Source organism: Pungitius pungitius, chromosome 6 (assembly GCF_949316345.1).
Source record: "Pungitius pungitius chromosome 6, fPunPun2.1, whole genome shotgun sequence".
Classification (NCBI taxonomy): Eukaryota; Metazoa; Chordata; class Actinopteri; order Perciformes; family Gasterosteidae; genus Pungitius; species Pungitius pungitius.
Genome location: NC_084905.1, coordinates 5,181,443 through 5,200,741, shown reverse-complemented (window position 1 = coordinate 5,200,741; position 19,299 = coordinate 5,181,443). Strand labels below are relative to the sequence as shown.

At 42.2% G+C, this 19,299-nt stretch overlaps 2 protein-coding genes across 2 annotated transcripts in view; one reads left to right on the top strand and one right to left on the bottom strand.

Moving 5' to 3' along the window:
• The window catches only part of LOC119195886 (histone H2AX), a 545,468-nt gene that overhangs the window by 469,690 nt on the left and 56,479 nt on the right, over positions 1–19,299 (top strand). The gene's annotated exons all lie outside the window — the stretch shown is intronic.
• Positions 600–18,695, bottom strand: sf3b3 (splicing factor 3b, subunit 3). Its single transcript, XM_037451137.2, has 27 exons — positions 18,545–18,695; positions 17,746–17,884; positions 17,108–17,263; positions 16,769–16,939; positions 16,235–16,407; positions 15,709–15,850; positions 15,199–15,311; positions 14,716–14,853; positions 14,485–14,588; positions 14,150–14,315; positions 13,943–14,038; positions 13,506–13,578; positions 13,135–13,286; positions 12,742–12,897; positions 12,370–12,525; positions 10,974–11,117; positions 10,311–10,433; positions 9,979–10,133; positions 9,304–9,478; positions 8,541–8,746; positions 7,497–7,653; positions 5,260–5,385; positions 4,673–4,885; positions 4,392–4,490; positions 2,294–2,437; positions 1,809–1,913; positions 600–1,667 (listed from the first exon to the last, which is right to left on the bottom strand). Exons 2-27 carry the CDS (start codon positions 17,813–17,815, stop codon positions 1,527–1,529), a joined length of 3,654 nt encoding a protein of 1,217 aa, XP_037307034.1. The 5' UTR covers positions 17,816–17,884; positions 18,545–18,695; the 3' UTR covers positions 600–1,526.

Here is a 19,299-nt window from a genome sequence, read left to right as displayed (position 1 = left end):
ATCAGATACATTTTAACAAGACATGAAATAGATGCATTTCCAAGTTCTGTATAACGCAGTATTTAAAATGAGCCAACGTCATCCCAGTCCAACCATGAACCCTGAACATCCCCGAGCTGCAGAGCAAACAGGGACATGTAGAGGCCAAATGAGGTCAGCAGCAAGTTGTCTGACCGCTGAAGCTCCCTTCTGCCGTGCAACAAAGTGGCCTTTATAACATACAGTAGCCTGAGACATTGTTCTAACTGCACCTCAAACATTATTGTTATTCCAGCAACATTATTTAAAAAGAAAAAAAAAAAAAATCAAGCAAGTGAATATATAAACTGAGAATCAAACTATTTTTCGACTACAAATCTAAAACCTTCGCTATCAAAAACAAATATGCTATAATCATAACATGCCTGAATTTAGAGGTAGGTAATTTCAGACTAGCACAAATTACATATGATAATCAAAACCATCAAATTTAAACTAATTACCTCTACTGTTTCAATGCACAACACAGAACCTAATAGTGGACTTCTAATCTGTTCATTTGGGACAAACAGTTGTAAATTCACACACGGTGGCAGGAAATGACACAAACACATGGTATCATAACGCACAAAGAAACAACTTTATTTACAAAAACTGACCACTGCCCCCATCCCACAAACCCCTAACTAAATTCAGTGACACTGAGGAATGCCATGTCTGTGGTTGGGAATTTACAGGACCAAGACGAACACACTTATTTAGTCTGAGCTCAGCAGTCATCTGGTGACACAGTACAGCAACACTTGTTGAACTATGGCCTCGTTTTACAGCTGTGATCAGACTGAAATTTCACCTGGCTAAATATCAAACACAAAAAAAATTCTCAGCATTAAAAAAGTATTCTGTCAATGTAACGCAACATCAATCATGTTCATAACTACACCGTTGCTTGGCATTTGCTAAAAAAAAGCATTAACATTTTAAAAAAAAGTATTCACAAAGATGAGATTTTAGGTGTGTACTGTCAGGGGTACAAAAGAAAAAGAGACACTGATCTTGCCTCGGCGGTGTGTGAAAGCTGATCATGTGAGCCGTGTAGTTGAGTAGTTGTGGCAAGACAATCTACTAACGTTAAGAGCTGTCCCACACCTCCGGCAACGTTTCAATTAAATGGAGGTGTGTGTGAGTTCCTGACAACAGCAACAGAGAGTTGTAAAAGTTCATTGTAAGTCTGCAAGTGTGCACACAGAGAGATGGCAACACAGCTATGTGCGCATATGTTCGGCCTTTTTGAGTCTGTAACGCAGCAGAGGTGCATGCGACTTTCATTTAACCGAGCAATGTGCGGGAAATTCAAGCATGTGACGTATTGTGTGGTGTGTTTCCATGTTATTCATTGTGTACCTGCACACAGCTAAACATTAAACCTTCCATAAATGTCCATCAATCTAGGTCCTGAACAGGGTCCCACTGTGGCAGAGAAGGATTTGTGTGTAATGGGCCTAATGAGTGCATCTTGTCAACACCAGCTGCATGAAGGAGTGCTATTAGAAGGCATAGCGAGTGCGAATGTCCTCCAGTTTCTTAGAGACCTCGGGCGGCGTCCGGTCCAGCTCTTCAGCCACACTCTTCTGCTTGTGAGGGTCCATGCTGTTGAACTGCTCACATAGATCGCCATCAATCACATTCTGGAAGGAAACACAAAGAGGGGAAAATAAGACTCAAGGCATATTGGTCTTCTAATAGTCCACGATAATGAAATGCACATTTGTGACATGGAATCTCGTTAAAAAAAAGAAAAGCAGAGCTATAAAAAAGGCAACACAAACCTTGACTGGGAAATAGTAGGATCTAAAGCTGAGATGGTCTCTGCCGCACAGAGGAGGAAACTCAGAGCGCATGTGCATCTCTAAATGCTGGAAAAAGTCATGGTCCTGTGAAACAACACAAAGAGTAGAAAAGGCCAAGTTAGAGATTGTGCAGTCTATGTGAAACTGTCTTGCCTATTTTCTACATGTGTACGTTGAGGAAAACAAATAGTGAAATTACCGTTTGATAGTATATTGGCATCAGACCATAACAGATTACTACAGTTGTGAGGTTTATCAACACTCCTCGTTTCCTAAAAAATTCTGCTATCTTTCCGTTTGGCTTTTATTCAGATCCTTTTGCTGGATAGTGTGGTAGAAATGCTACGGGAAGGGAATCAGCAGCAGCAAGGCTACTTTCTAGAGGGACGCAGCCATCACAAGCTGCTCACCAGGCAGTGCTGGATTTCTCCTTCATATGGTGAGTGAGTGAGTGAGAGACATACCTCATGTGAAGTGAATGGCACCAGAATGCCGATGCCTCCAGACAAAGTGGTGTACACCATGGACTCCGAACCTCCAGGGATCAGAGTGGTTTTCTGGAGGGACAACACGGTCTCGCCAACATGGTAGTTCACTATCACCTCAGCCTGAAGAAGAAATGGTGGGGAGAAAAGATGATTCAGCCATATTTGATTTCTAATGACTGGTAGAACTCAGTTTTTCAAAGAAGATGTTTTATCAGCAAAAATAGGACAATTGCCAAAATGAGACTCCAGGCTCTGAACAAACCCATCGATTCACTGAATTGCCGCTGTGTGAAATGTGTTATTAAAATTAATTTTACGTAACTATAATTTAAATGAAAACAACTTCTGTCATTATTTCCTCACATTCTACTTCTGTGTCTAATAGCTGCTCCAGAGGCAGAAGGGATGAGTTTGATCTCGCCACCCAGATGTTCCTGAGACGAGCACCATGTGATTTTTGCTCCTCTGGTTTGTGAAGTTCACGTTTTCGATGCCTGCGGCTCAGACGATTCTTTGTAACAAACCATCGGGACGGTCAGATTTGAAAGAGCCTAAAAAGACTGTCTGTCTGTACTTAGGACATGAGATCATATTTGAACAAATCAGCTTAGTCATTAAAGTCATTTCATGGCTCAAAATAACCCACCTCGACAAACTATGTACATTTAACGGACATGAACTTTTCGCCACGGTCACAGAGACACGTGATCTCGTCTTTTTCTTAGAGGACATTAGTCCGGATCATCAGACCTAATCGAATAACATCAACCACCATTTTTGTTGATAATCAGAGACAATAAACCGTCGGGGGGTGGGGGGGTCACCTGAGGTCCCGCAGTACAATGTTTAATGAAGTCACAATTAAGGGCCTAAAAGTTTATATCACTGAATTTAGAAAGATTCAGAAAATATCCCGCTATATTTTTCTCAAGTAAACACTTTCATTTATTGACCACAGCTGGCTCCCCGAACAGCTGTTCACTGCTCGCTGGCCAACATTGCTCACAACTGGCGAGTTAGCTTGTTAGCTCATTAGCGTGGGAATTGCTGCAGGAGGCCAACTTTTTACAGCAGTGAGAGAAGGACGTATGTCCCCACAAAAGTACACCATCACCTCCAGTGATTCCACTACCATTCAATAGAGGGGGCGGGGCCAGCAGGAGTCAAAAGATGTTGTTGTTTATTCATCGCTAGGGGGCTGAGGAAAGGACTCTCCAAGAGACCGTTTGAACTACATGATAGAAATCAGCCTCACACACGCACAATATGACATTTGGGGTTAAGACAGTTAGTCCTTTCATCTTGCTCAACGGACCACTATGTCTGTGACCTTGATCTCTTGATACATTAATCTGATACAAGTGGAATGCATAAAATCTAATACAAGTCATGTATGGATAATTAAGTTCCTTCAGGATCTCCCAAATGCAGACACGGTCCCTTTCCTCAAACAAAATTCTCAATCATTGAGCACAGAGGTAAAGATAGCTCACGACATTGTGTCAGAGACATCTTCGACCAACTCAATGTCTAAATTCGAGGGACTTTCCCAGTCCATCTGCTACCTAAACAGTTTTCAACCAGCATTTAAACACGGGATAAGTTCTGTGTGTGTTTACACACTTATAGTTGTGAGTAGGCTAAACTTGTGGTTGACGGGTGTTATGCAGTCTGTGAATGTGTGTCTGTGTATTGGTGGTTGGAGGTCAGCAGTGGACGAGGCAGATTAGTTGATGCGACTGACCTTTTAGCAGCACCAGGGGCCTGAATCATTAAAACTTGTGTGGCTTGGGCTCAACGGAAAAAAAAACCAATGACTCTAAATGAAAGACAACTCCACAAGTCTGAGGTTTCAACATTAAAACTCACTGCTGCTTTATTCCTGTATCATAAAGAAATACTGAGGCATGGTCTGGTCAGACTCTAAAAAGAACACGCAGTATAAAGCTGTGCAATAGTCTCGTGCTTTACTAGCTATCTCGTTTGCCGCCAATTACAAGCGGTCATGTTTTTACCAGAGCCGGGACCTGGGCGAAGCCCATTAAGTACATCTTTAAGGGCGGATTTGTTTTACCTTCTGTGATGCCCCATTGAGGAGGCCTCTGTCCCATAAAGCCTTGTTCCCTGTGGGGTCTTCGTCCACATCGTCGCTGGTGTTGGGGGGTAGACGCACCTGGGGAGATTACGACATTCCTTTGGTTAGTGGTCCTACTGGGCTCCAGAGGTTTGTGACTTGTTACAGACACAGGCTGATATTTCCGACACAACAAATAGGAAAATCCCATTCAGGGTATTTTGGTGTTTTGTTTCAGTGCCGTGTCAGACAATCATGCTCCCCGGAGTCCACAAACTCACAATGCTGATGTTCCCAAACTTGTCAGCACAGGCCATGGTGTCGTAGTCAAGCAGACAGGCCGTGGTGACCCAGCGGGGGTACGTGTCATCGGCGAAGATGATGAGCTGGTTCTCGTTGCGTCTGTAGCGGACCCAAAAAAGGCTCTCCTGGACGTCTGTGATGATCACGCGCTGGCCGATGGTGTGGATGCCCGTCACCAGGTTGGGAACGTGCTAAGCGTAGGGAGAAATAAAACAACTCACCATTTCCATATCTCTCTATTTTAGAACCATGAACATCTAAAAAGGACCTAATTTAAATAATGGAATTGAACATTTGGTTATTTATCTAGATTCTAGAGGTGATATCTGTGGTATAAGATACCGATACTGTCAGATATTATAGCAAGTGCTTGTAGAAGTAGATTTGTGATTGTCAACTGGTAAAGCCGGCTTCTCAGTTAATTGCTTGATTGCTAGCGGCTATAATGTACATTTAAATGAAATTGTTAAATATTTAAATGTGACTGCCTTGCTTACTCACATTAACAGACAACAAATAGCAACCTGGGGTACATTGACATTAATGCCTGTTTGCCGTGTCTTACCTTGTTCTCACACTTGCGGAGCAGCTTCTTTTTGCCCAGGTCGTAGATTCTCAGCAGCTTACCGACTCCAACCAGGACTCGTCCCTGGAACGGAGCGATGGCCAAAGGCACGTCTTCTACAGGGGTCTGCCAATCAAAACACAAAATGGTAAAACAATTATTCAAGGCATTTGGTTTAAGCTGCATCTGGTTTGTTTAAAACGGAAATACATTTGTCAAGGGGTAGAATACCATCTTTTTGAAGAGGGATCCAGTGTCTCACTAAACACAGCATGAGACAAATCCTGCTTCATAACTGAGATGCGATAAGGTCTGACGAGTGCCAAGCCAAGGGCTGATGAAGTCATCATTGGAAGAACAATCGTGAGAATGTATAACTGGGAATAACAGACAAACTGGAGGCTGGCTGACCGCCACGTAGGTGGGTAACACACTGACTGTATAAGTGCCTAACAAATCCCCACATTAAATGTTATTAATTGTATGTTATAGAACTACAGCAGTTCATTTGTATTTGTACTGAATGGGTAAAAAAAAATTGAATTCTTCTGGTAAAATTGCAAATAATTATTTGTCACTAGCCATTTTCCAAAAGGTTCCAATGATTAAACGGGATGTGGTCCAAGTGAAACCCATCCGAGAGGTGCAGCCGATCCCACAGGACTCACCCACCGCAGACTGAACATTTATGGGCAGCTGCGTTAACATCCTCACAGCAGCTCGGACTCTGCTGTGAGGGGCCCATTCTGACGGTCTGCAGCTGTTTGGTCCATGCAAACAGTTCGGGTTGTCTGAAGAGCGGTTTGAGCATTAACGCTACAACTTAAGCTCATTTATACAAATATTTTCTTACAAACGGGATATGATGGCAGATCAGACTGTTCCGTTGCAGAGATGTTAACTGTGCTCCATTTGAGATGCAATTCCACAGAAAATATTTACTGCCCGTGACGAAGCGGTAACAGCGCTTGTTGGAAACAGAAAATATTTCAGAACCGGTAGATCAATTCGGCTTTTAAACTTTCAAACTTTTTGATTAAACAGCCATGTTTTTATTTTCTCAGAAAAAAATTGTCTTTAAATAAAATAAACACCATGAACTATGCACATGGGCGATTCATTGTTGCTCTGACTGCAGACAGCAACACGATGATGACGTCAGACACCAGAAAATACCGCTGGATTTTTCCCACCAGTTACTTTTGAGAGAGAAAAAAAACTTTCCAGATTTGGTGTGAAAGTTGGCCTGTTGGCAACGCTGCTTTGGAGTGAAAGGAAAAAAAGTTGGGAGGGAAAATAAAGATGCCGGAGAGATCTCACTTCTGATTGGCCAAAGCTCATTCTGTCACATCAAAGAGGTTTTATTGTGAAGATCACAATGTCACCTTTTCTCCTTGTCTCACTCCCATCTCTGGCCGGCTAGATTCAATGTTATAAGATGGCTAGAACGATCTGAACAGCAGGAATGTTTAGGCTCCCTTATTTGACTCAAATGTGTACTGAATCTTTACATGGTAAACAATTAAAGAGGCTGCAATTTCTTTTGGCAACCAAAATAAAATCGTAGATATTACTCTGTAGTTTTCTAATGGTGTGTTCGTGGGTGTATCGCGTATGGAGAACATTCTGTCTTCTATCTGGTCGTTAATTTGCATACGTATGTGCATCATTCGGAAAAAAAGTGCACTTTGACCACATGGACTCATTTAAACTATCTGATCTGGTTAAGTGGTTGGGAAATTCCTCCAATGTGAAGAAAATGGCAGACATCACTGTTACCACACTCATGACCCGCTTCCCTTTAATCCACATCAGGTAACAGACATGTGGGCAGCTTCCCCCTGCTGCCCTCCATCCTGCTCAAGTTTCTTGGGAGTTGCCCGGCAGGAACATCTGTAAATAAATCTTTCCTTGAGGCTTTTCTGCCGACGGTAATGTTGTTTTTTCCTTCTTCTCCATTATCAAGATATAGAACTGTAGCAGGGATTTTAGACCGGCACCATGCTGATTTGCCACCAACATCTGGCAGAAATGATGATTGGCAGATGGTGTTTGAGTGGGAACGTTTTGATAGTACTTTGCACTGGGTTGTTTTGGTCCATAGTGATAGCTTGTCACAGTTTAGTAACTGTAGTAGTAACGCCATGACTTGAAATCAGGTTTCTCGAGGTGCCTTGCAGGTAAAAAAATGAGAAAAAACAAACAAAGCAGTTAGCAATATCAAGTGTCAAACTTACTTTGTGCACAAACTCCAGTTTCTCGCCTCCGCTGACGACCCGATAGGTGTAGATAAAGCCACCGCTCACGGATCTGGGGTTGAGAATCATGTCTCTGGCCACGCCCACCAAAACATACCAGTCATCGCCAGTATTGGGGAAACGACACACAGCAACGCTGAAAGATACCAAAAGAAAGGAAATAGGTGAAGACGGGTCGGCGTTTGAGTCTCTAGGACAAATTCAAAAGTTGGAAAAAAAAATTTAAATTTCTTTTGGATCTTCCTACATATATAACCAGTTGGATCGTACATTTGAGGCTGCTACAAGAATATTTATGCAAATCACTTGTAAAGAATAGACCATAAAGAGACTGCAGTACATCAAGCAAAAAAGGAGGGCCTAATAAAACATTAAAATATACACTGCAATTGTGAAATTCTAGATTTTACTGGTAAGTGGTCACTGTGGAGTGTGGACTGCATGAAACAAAAAACTGCAACAACTCTTTCAAATGGGGGAAAAAGAAGCAAACCCAACAAAACACCAGATGATACTCTCATTTTCATAATCCTCTGTTCTGTCTTTGATGACGATAAAGTTGAACTATTGCCGCAGGGTGAATTCAGATCCAGACGTAATGTCTGATGTTCTGGGAGTTCTTGAGGGAACTCTGGACTCTATCACTTAATTTATCATTTAATTTACCCCGAGAATCCCATTTCAACTCAGCGCTTAAACACTTTCTTCAGCGTTGATTACCTTCAATTCACAATTTCATATGGATTGAAGAGTCAATGAACACTCTTTCCTTTGCAATTCAATTCATTTTATTTTGTATAGCCCAAAATCGCAAATTTGAAGGGCTTTACAGTCTGTACAACATAACTGTGTCCCGAAACCCTCACATCGGCACAGGAAAAACTCTCCAAAAAATGAAAAACCCTTCAATGGTGAAAAAAGGGAAAAAACCTTAGGGAGAACGTCAGAGGAGAAGGGCAACAGGGCACTGAGCCTCATTTCCCTGTCTGAATGCCCTTACTTGATGAAATTTAACCCGCTCACCTGAAAGCAGCTTCGTTCTGTTCCAGCTGCACCTGGTCCAGCGTGGTACCCTGTATGGGGTTGATGAGACGCACCAGCGAGGCCCACTGTCCAGCTCCGGCTTTGGGAGCACCAAAAATGGCTTCTGGGAGATTCTCGTTGAGGAAGGCGGCGGCCATCTCGGCTGCCAGTTCTCTTTCATCTTCCCCAGCAGCCTCCACCATCTCCTAGCAGGGCAACAGCAACCAAGAACATAGCAGGTCAGATTAAGGGGTGCATTTTGACCTGCCCGCGCCATTAACCCCCCATTACCGGGTGACTGACGCGTTTAATGATGACAAAATCTTAACTAGTAACCTTTCAGGGACTGTTTTTACGGAGACTTTAAATGTGTGTTTCTGGACACAATCAAGATAGGAATTTGTGTCAGCCTGAACACCTTGAATGCCAAGACTAACATGTTCTATAACCCTGTCCAGCCATGAGCGTCCACATCCCGAGGAACAGATACTCAGATACTAATAATAAGCAATTTTTCTTAAAATGGATTGCTTTAACATGGGGAAAAAAACGTTCCCCCAATGAAACTCAAAGGACGCCGATTGCAGTGGACCATTCAAAAAGTACAAGAACGTTAAAGCAATTTAAAAAAAATGTTAAGCTTTTAACTTAAAAAATAATAAAATAACGATTGAACCAATCAGTGTTTCACAGTCAGGACCCAGAGTTGTTTTTAACCACCAGTATCATTACAGCGTCATGTCCTTGACATTGCACGTCGTACCTCAGCCATTTGCTGCTTTCTCTGGGCTTTGGTAGCCTCGGTGTAGGCATTGTGGTCCGTCTCGATCACAATGAGGTTGTTGGTCTCTGGGTGGATTACGAATTTCCTGGGAGTGTACTGCAGAGGAAAGGCCACCTGGTTGAACACGGCGCCTAATTTCTCCAAAGCCAAGATTCTGCCGGACGCAAGATAAACGTAAACAAGAGAAGTGAGAACGTTTACAAATGATTTTTGGCTTATGGGTGCAGCAGAGTGTAGAAATCAGATTGAAGGTTCTCTATTCAAGACACCTTTTATATGGCACCTTTTATTCACCCATTGAGCCCAGAGTGCTTCACAGAGTCAAATTAAGACCACACAATCAAATACAGCCTTTATTAGCAGGGCCCAGGGGTTATAAAAAGCTCCAGTAGTTTTACTTTCAGCTTGAGAAAACCAAGCCATTCTAAACCACAATAAATAAATGGTAAATCTAATTTACTGTTTGATCACTATCACAAGACTTTAGAGCACTAAATTACATTACCAGTAAATGAGGTGTGATCAGTATATACTGTAAGATCTTACTATTTACTTTGGTGGCAAAGGATGGAATATGGTACGTGTCATTCTGAAATATTCCAGAAACTTCTAATACAACAATTAAGTCTGCCTTGTTGCGTTGTGTGTCCATACCTCAGTGTGTTGGTGGAAATGGCCACAATGCCTTCAGGGCACTGCTCGGAGGCAAAGCCAGAGGCGTACTCCAGAGTCTCATATGACAGGGGGGTCAGATGGAATCGAGACTGGTACGAGTAGCTGAGCCAGGAGCGACTGGACATAGCCAAGACCTGTTAGCGAGAAGAGAGGCCCATTTCTGAATCAATACATGACCATTTGACCTTTAAAAAGGATTCCTTCTTTGGTCTGATTGGCAGTCAAAAGATTCCAATTGCATGCAAGCAAACTGAGGAAGAATTTTAACTGGTTCATGGGTATTGATAGATATAAATGTGTGAGTCACATACAGCCTCCTGTCCCTGCATCCGGACTCTGAAGAGTTTGACAGGCCGTGACCCCAGGTAACGCGTTCTGGTGTCCGATAGGTCACCAGTCACCGGATCCAGCACAGTCCTCAGCAGCACGCCGTTCTTAGAGACGGAATCAGAGACATTTTAGCAAATTGCAATATAAAGCGTTTTTTTTAATACATCATCCAAGTTAATGAGTTTGTCTTATTTTCAGCCATTTCAACAATTACATTTAGAGACTCGAACTTTGACTTTTTAACCATTGTGTCTGAGGATATTTTTGTCTATGATTTCATATATATTTCAAATTAGCTTCTACATTGATATTAACAAGCATGGTTCTGTTAAGTATTTATTTTACTATCAATTCATGAAATATGAGATTCACTTGGATCTTCTATCAAAGCAGCTTACTTTGCGCAGCTACAATGCATCTATTATCTGTGCTTTTAAAGGGGGTGTGATTTAGGCGCGAAAATCCCCACCAAACCAGGTTAAATCTGAAAAAAGTGAGCTAGAAGTATAAAAAAGCTAAATCTGCTAAATTAGATATCCGCACACTTGATGCAGAGAACCACTAGAGCAAAATTCTTTGAATAGACTTACATATGCAAATATGTATTGTACCACATTTTTCAGAACCAGAGTGAGAAGGAATACCTGCAGCCCAATGTTGAGGTAAAGGAAGCCAATGGTTCCCTTTTCTCCGAGTTCATCCTGTTTCTCGACGCCTCCCATCTCAACAATGCACAGACTCTCTGGCTGGGCCGGCAGCGCCTGCATACTCAGCGGCTGGAGGCAGTCCTGAACGTGATAAAGCCAAAGGGGTTACGTCATTCAGACACAAAGGATGAAAACAAAATAAAAAGTCTCACTCAAAATGTACACAGAAACAGTCTCAGAAAGTTATCTTCCTATTAAAAAAAACCTCTTTATCGTTGTCAATTGTTCTGTGCTTTTTTAAGTGTCGGTTTAGGCACCAGTATTGGAAAAAACAATATCCATCCTTAATGACCAAGCTTTGCCCCGTTAACCCGAGGCAGATGCAAACCAATTAGATGCTGATATTCTTGTCAAACATTGAAAGAAATTTGGCAGCTGTATAGTTTCAGACCAACTATTTGGTTGCTTAATAGTCTTGATGCAGAATGTGTAGCCTACAGCTCATGAGTGGGGAGGCTGAAGCAAACACAAGACAAATGGTTTGACTGGGAATAAAGTGGCAATATATTGTGTATCTAAAATGATTATTGACTAGAATTTTCCTGTTGAACTGATAACCAATTAATTTATGCATAAAATGATGGCTCATAATTCTAATAATAAATGCAATTTTAATAAATTATTATCTCTATTGTTACATTTTGTTTCATTAATTAAAGACCTACTTGTGCAGGCAATCAACTTATCTAAAGTAATAGTGTGAATCATTGTGGGGGATTAATTGGAAGAAATGGAATATAATAAGCTTAACTGTTTAGCTTATAAATGACCTGCAACTGCAAATTGTGTTTTACTGAGCTTAGAAAAACCCAATTATATCTTATCAAAGTAAAAAGTGAATCTTAAAACTGAAACATTTCCACTGCTTTCTCCCTTTTAAACGATACCGTTGGTCCTCAAAAAAATACATCTAAAATATAAACCACTCCCTAAAATACTAAATAGCTTGTTAAAGGAATCATTTAATCACAAAAAGGAGCAGAGTATTGGAGTAGCTTCTTGAAGTAATAAAATCCAAAAGGTACTTAAAACACAACGTTTAGGTTCCCAATTGCTTGCAATTGGGAACCTAACTACTAGATGTCACTAAATCTCGCAGACTGTTACTTGAATTACACATAAGTATCAGCTGAGGCCCAAAGCCGTAGTATCAGATCAATAAAAAGTCTATTCGGTTCACTACACCATCTTTCCAGCAAGAATGGTGAACTAACCAAATCCAGGACAAATACAACGGTGCTTCCGGCCACTTACAAACATTTTGGTTTGATGACAAAACGATTACAGGGTAATGTGTCAGGGGGCTGAGCACTGCTTAATTTGCATGTCTTACCAAAGGATCCAAGGAGATGATTCGGACCGTGTTGTCAACCAGTCCCACGGCCAGAAAGCGAGAGCGCTGCTCTCCAGGGGGAACGTTAGCGAGGCTCATACAGACCACGTCGGCAGACATCTCCTTGCGCTCTGTGTACTCATTCAGCTGACCGGACTAGAGGAAGGACACAAAGAGAAACAGTTTGATCACATCGTTCCTCTGGTCTTTGTGCTACTAGAGAACAAATATTATTATTTGAACGTTTTGTTTGTTGTGTGCTGGAGAAGATCCAGCCTACATTCCCTTTGACAACCCATAAATATCTGCGACTTGTTAGAAGGGTGAAGCAGCATGTGACATGAAATACTGAGGAACTGGCTTTCCTCTTACCGGGTCCATCTCAAAGTAGACCAGCTCGCCTCCAGTGAGCGCGATCACCACCTGCCGCTGGTTCACAGCGCAGCGGACAATGGTTTTTTTGCCCGGAGTCTTCCACTCATTCACACGCTTGTCCGCTCGGATGTGGCGAATGCCATCTGGGTACACCTGTATGGAGAATCGGGACAGGAAACCCAGTGAGTTGTAGGAGGGTAACATTGTTGATGACTTTATATTTACTATTGGATTTTGACAAATGAAATTCGGCGTTCTTGAGCTGAAGTGTAAACACTTTGCATTAAGTGTGACTCTATGTTTGTGTATATCCTGTAAAGACAGGGAGGGAAATAAATATTGTCCCAGTATCACCACCAGTGTGGATAAAGATGTTTAAGGCACACCCACCTGCACCAGTGCGTCTTCACCGAGCAGGGAGCAGGAGAGAGTTGGCGTTGTTCCCAGGAATCCAGAATCCGTCACTTCCTCTACAGTCTCCCCGATTGACAGAACCAAGGTGGCGTTCACGAAGGATACGATGATGTAGGCATCAAATTCATCTAATGAAAAAAAGGAATTCAGGAAAACAAAGCTGTAAGTGGGGCTGCCACAACAAAATTCTAGATAACAATTTTCATACAACCAATTGAATCAAAGATAAAATGTAAACACCACACATGAACAGTTTCAGGCGTCTTTGTTGTTTCCATCAACTTTCACTTGCTAGATATTTTGTTTCAAAGAAAAAAGGAAGGTGTCTGAAACAGGGAAGTGGTTACCTTCCACATGTTTGCGTACTGTCCACACAGCGTTAGGGTTACCGGGCAGCTCAGACACAGCCATCTCCGATACCTGACAGAGGGAAGTAGAGTTACAAGACAAGTTAGTCAAATACTTTGTATCCAGGGAGTGTAGTGGGTCACATGGGTGGCTTTGACATCTCATCAGAGTAGAGGGGGCCCCAAAAATGTAAGTTAAATACAGAACCAGAAATGACGATAAACCAGCATTGTTTGTTGTCGTGTTTGCAATGAAAGCACTTTGATGGCAACCACTACGTTATAGAAACACCAGATCAGGTTTTTGCTGAAATCAGTGCTTTGATAGAATCTTCATCTTTTATTCAGAGAAGAGACATAAAAAACTCATCACTTTTCAGTGTCCTGTCCTGCATGCTTCATATTGTGTAGGCAAGTCTGTGTGAATGTGTGTGTACCTCCAGTCCATGTCTCAGGACCCTCAGAGTAGACCGCGGTCCTCGACCGCAGGCAACGTACAACTGTGGAGTATCTTCATTGGCCAAATCGGCAATCTATTCAAAACAAGAAGAGAGTACTCAATGAGTCAGGAAGGAAGCACACTGCAATCCTGCTCCCAGGTATTTAGGAGGCCCAGTTGTGTGGGCACAAGTGCGTGCACAGACCTGACAGGACATGATGGGTGATAAGTTCTCCTGCTCGTCCACCAGCACAAGGTTCTTGAGGGGGCGGGGTTGGAAGAAGAACGTGTCTCCCTCTTCCAGCGGCATTGCAGAGGAGAACTCAGGCTCCTCATCATCGTCGCCCAAGTGAGCAATCTGGTAAAGGTAACTACGGAAAACAACAGAAAAACAAATACAACATGATGGGAAGAACAGAGCAACAGAAAACCAGAAAAAGACTAAGAAAAGAACAAAATAGCTGAAAATTGTATTGTGCCAAAAGTTATTAAAAAAAAAAAAGAGGGAAGAGGAATAATTGATGATGACAAATTACTCACTGGTTTCCAAATTCTGAACACACAAACAAGAAGCCAGTCTTCAGGACACACATGGCTGTGGCTACAGGGATTGTGTCAAAGTATTTCAGCCGGATTTCTGTGACCTGAGAAGTAACACAGACCCCTTTTTACAATAATATTTTGTGCTAAAGCATTGAGGGAACTCATCAATCGAGAAATAGGAAAATAAAATCAACACCACAGAAGCGAACCCTATATCAATCCACTCACCATTTCTTCATCTGTCTCCAAGGTAACCTTAAAGATGTCTCCCTGCTCAGTTTGGGCCAGGAAAAAGAACATGGACTTGGTCTTGTGGGTAGCTGAGCAGACAAATATCATGCCGCGCTCTGGGTCATCCAGGTCATTCTGCAGAATGAAACGGCAGGATAAGGACAAAGGAATAAAAATATATGTGCCTACAGACACACAAAGCGCCCTGACAGGGATGCACATAAATGTGTAATTGTGCAGTACTAAAGCTGTACAAATGTTTTTACAGCATGCAATAATGGTGCCTCTGCTAAATATACTTGTACCAGCAGCAGTGTTTTGCCTACCATTACATTTTACAATTCTCGACTGCTCTCAGCGCACGGATTTGGCCCCGATGGTCACTGAGACACGTGCGCACTCCCACCAGCATATAGAGTGGCAGTGTCGGTCTGCAAGGAGTGTGTTAAAGTATGATGCCTTTCTGTATTTAGGACTCACCCTGCGTCGCGGAATGGGACAGCGAATGTCAGGCTGGTCTCCAAAATTCTTGTAAGTGATGTAGTTTTCGGAGCAGATCAGAACTCCACTGGGTCCATCTGAGCCACCAGGAACTATACAGAGGGAGGCGTGAGATGTCATATTTATTACCAAAAACTAAATATGAAGCATCCAAATACAAGTTTCCCACTTAATACTTGCTCTTCTAAAGAGTGCTAATGTGTGGGTGAAACTTGTGCGGCGATCAGAGATGCAAATTCTTTCTCCATGGTAAATCAGAGAAGAGACATGACAAACTCATCACATCAACAACACTTCGACATGAGTGATAACTACTTGAAAGCCATGCCTGTTAACAGCAGGAGGCTCTTACTGGCTCTGCCTCGGTCATAGCCGTGAGCATGCCAGTTTAAACTCTCAACCACTATCAAAGCAACCGATGACTGGTTGCTGACTGAACTTTTTTCTTCTTCCAGTGGAGTGGACCACTGCACGTGCTTAGATGCTTACCAGTGATGAGAAAGTTTCCATGCTCTTCCAGAGCTTCGCTGTACTTGCGGACCACGTGATTTAAGCCCAGGTCGAGCTCGTAAAAGGTGAGCGTCTGTTGAGTGTTGGCGGCAGCTTCTCCAGTCGGGTCATTGTCAGCTTCCTGGAAAGAGCAAACATCAACATACGGGGTTTTCAAAAAGTGTCCAAAATCATGCACTGTCAGGTTTCCCACTCTTTTCTGGAGATGGCATCCAAGCTGGTATGGCAGACAGGGATATAAACACTCATATACAGAGGTTCTGTCTGCTGACAACGTTCGTGTCTTTAACAGAGCTTTTCCGTGAGCCAATGCTATGCCTCTAAACCATCCCAGTCTATTTTACCTTGCAGAATGCAGCTCATTGATCTCAATGAACCATGTTCAGCCTACATTTAAAGACACTTCTCTATGTCAGAGTTGACTCACGGACCAGAACAAAATCTAACTGCTTCACTTTTATTTCGCATGTACTTTCAATGACTGGAAATATCATTGAAGCTGTACCTCATAATCCATCTCGAGGCAGGCAAACATGGGATTCTCAAAGCCGACGTCGACTCCTACGACGTGGTAGACCAGTGTGTTTGCCTTGTGTGCTTCCAGAGGAGAGGAGATGGTCAGCCTTGCAGCTGCATCTCTGTTCAGAATATACACCAGCTTCTGCTTCTCTATGGCTCCTAGGCAGGGGAGGGACCAAAGGGCTTTCATTTAACTTGTGTTTAAAAAATCCATAACTTTTCTTACAGACAAAAACATTTTGTTCCCGATCAATTGGAAAGATAGCAATATCTCTTTCAAGAATTTTTCGAGGAGCCGAGGCCTCAAAATGAATACTTAAGTCAAACGAAAATGCATCACAACAGTCCTTACATTTTTTTTAATTCATATTTGCAGAATCCAATTTCCTAAATTGGGTGCACCAGATACCACAGTAAAAAAGGCAGGGACTGACCAAGTAAAATGATAACTACAATTAACTTTTTAGGGTAACCCGCTGGACTCATGCTAACATTGTGACTCTTTGATATTTCTTCTTACCAATCATAACAGCTCTGCCTTTTGGGTCGACAGCCAGGAACTGTCCGGGGACAATGCGGCGGCAGCCACTCTTCCCGAACGTTTCCTGGTGGATCTTCTCAAACATGTTCTTTGATGGATGGTATTCCAGGATGACAATTCGACCACTGTCGCTTCCAACAACAACGTAGTCTACAAACATGCAAAATACAGAAATAAACATAAACCAAAATGCAATACATGGAGTGAGAGAACTATGCATTTTTCTTTTGCACTTCATCAAATTATGAATCACATTTGTCAGCTCATTTAGCTATAGTCAAACATTGAATACATTTATCTACATAATTTTCTAATTACCTTTGGTTCCTCCAGTGAGCCTGAAGGCCATCAGGGACCTAACGATGCCAAACACCTCCACGGTGAGTAGCGTGTGCACCTTTCCTGTGTTGGCATCCGGCCGCAATAATTCCAAGATCTTTCCCCGGGAGACAACGATCTCCTGCAATTTGGTTCCTACCAAGACACAATCATCTCTTTTCAGCATTGGTCACGTGGCAGGCTTGAGCGGAAAAGAAACACTGCACAGCTTTGGTTTCAGTGACGGTGTCACTAACCCAGCAAGTAATATTTAACAGCATTTTTTCCACAAAAATGTGATCTCCTTTCATAGAAATGAATTGCAGTCTCTACGTATTACTAAATTATAAATTGTTGTTCTTTGCAATCTTAATCTTTTAAACGATTAAGCATTTAATACTAAAAAGGGTGCACAGAAGAAGTAAACTTTCTGCAGTTATTATCTAATCAAAGTGCACAGGTGGTCCATAGTGTTAGTGTAGCTCAGGGATACTTTGTGAGGTTATTGCGGCATAAACCCTAACCTGAGGTCCCGCCTAGATATGATTTCATACTTTAGCTCTTTAACAAATGACGAAAGGAGGAAATATGACCAGAAAGACAAATAGTAATGCAACAGATGAAGAGAGTAATCTCACCTGAGAAGTTTCCATGGATGGCATGAGTGATGCCGGTGGCGCGCTGAAGGGTGATGTTGTACAGAAACATGGCTCTTTTTGTGGCTTCCCCACAAGGTTATTCAGGGGATACAAATAGAGCACTTGGCCCAGGTAATAACTGTATAGGAAGAAGTAAGTGGGGGGGGAAAAAGAAAGACTGATGTGTGAAAAGTATCCGCTCATAGTTTAAACAGTTTATTTCCGCGTGGCTCCCCTTTCAAATGTTTCCGTAACTCAATGTGTTGAATGTTAAAGAGGGATATTCAAACGGAACTGAGCCGCACTATTGTGGAAGTAACGTTAGTATCATGGTAAGATTAATGCAAGTTAACGTACGCTACCAAAAACAACTCAGAGAAATATATCATTTAAGATTAAAATAATAGACTCAACGTGTTAACTTGTCCTGTTGACTTGTGTTCAACAAACGTTACATGCCAACAACTGCTAATGTTAGCTTAGCAGACACAAAACTTTACGCTTCGTAGGTCCGAATTACATGTTTGTTTGAATCCGTGGCGCCATTGTTGCACGGCCATGATAACAACCGTCACTATATTTTGCCTCAAAAATTAAAATCGGTCCAAACTTTGCACCAATAGCAGATTAAGTTAATGTATTGTATCCAAGGGACTTGGAGCCCATTCATAGAAAGCGCCACTTATGCCGGACGCTATCTTCCATTGTGCTATACTACTTTAGACCAACCCAAGTTAACATGCATACAACGTCCATTTGAATACCAACAAGCTGTAGATGAGCACAATACAATATTTACCGGCGTGTTAGATAAGATGCTTCTGATTTAAGTCGGATATGTTTTCATTTGCACAAAGTATCTCCGTGAAACTGGAAGCCAACGATGAGCCGCCGTTTGTGGGTCCTTCGTCCACCAAAATGTCGTCACGTGTGGTGGCCAACACGCGCCTGACAGAAATGTGAGACATGCTGTAGTGTTACCAGGTCTCCAGTAGATGTCAACAAAGTCCTAATTAACAAAACTGAAGTCAGAGAAGCGATTGTGACGGATAGTACGATAATATAGTCGGTGTAACAAATGTGTGTAATATTGTACTAATTTGTAATTAAATCTACAAATGTGTTAAACATTCCTTGACATTGTGCCCAACACTGGATATTGGCATTTCATGGAAAGCACAAAAATCCTTGCACCAAATTCCAAATCTGTGTGGCAATCATGCGCTCATTTGCATTTCATGCATTTTCCCAGACAAGAATATTTATGACATTATATGAGAGGGTTACATGGAGCGAACTCTCTTGAATTTACACCGTTATTGACCATAACACTAGACTTGAGTAATACCACATGGAGAGGGGGCCTGTCTTGGATTTACTTTAATTTTGTCTGCCACTTGTTCCTTTGCAACACAGCTTTGCAACCCTTTCTCTAAAAGAGGAGCTGCACAGGCAGCAGGCCAACGGATGCAGAAAGTGCTGAGGAACGAAAGGGATTCTCTGGCTGCTTTACAAAAGAGGCAAGAGAAGACCACAAGATGGTCCAATGTTTTT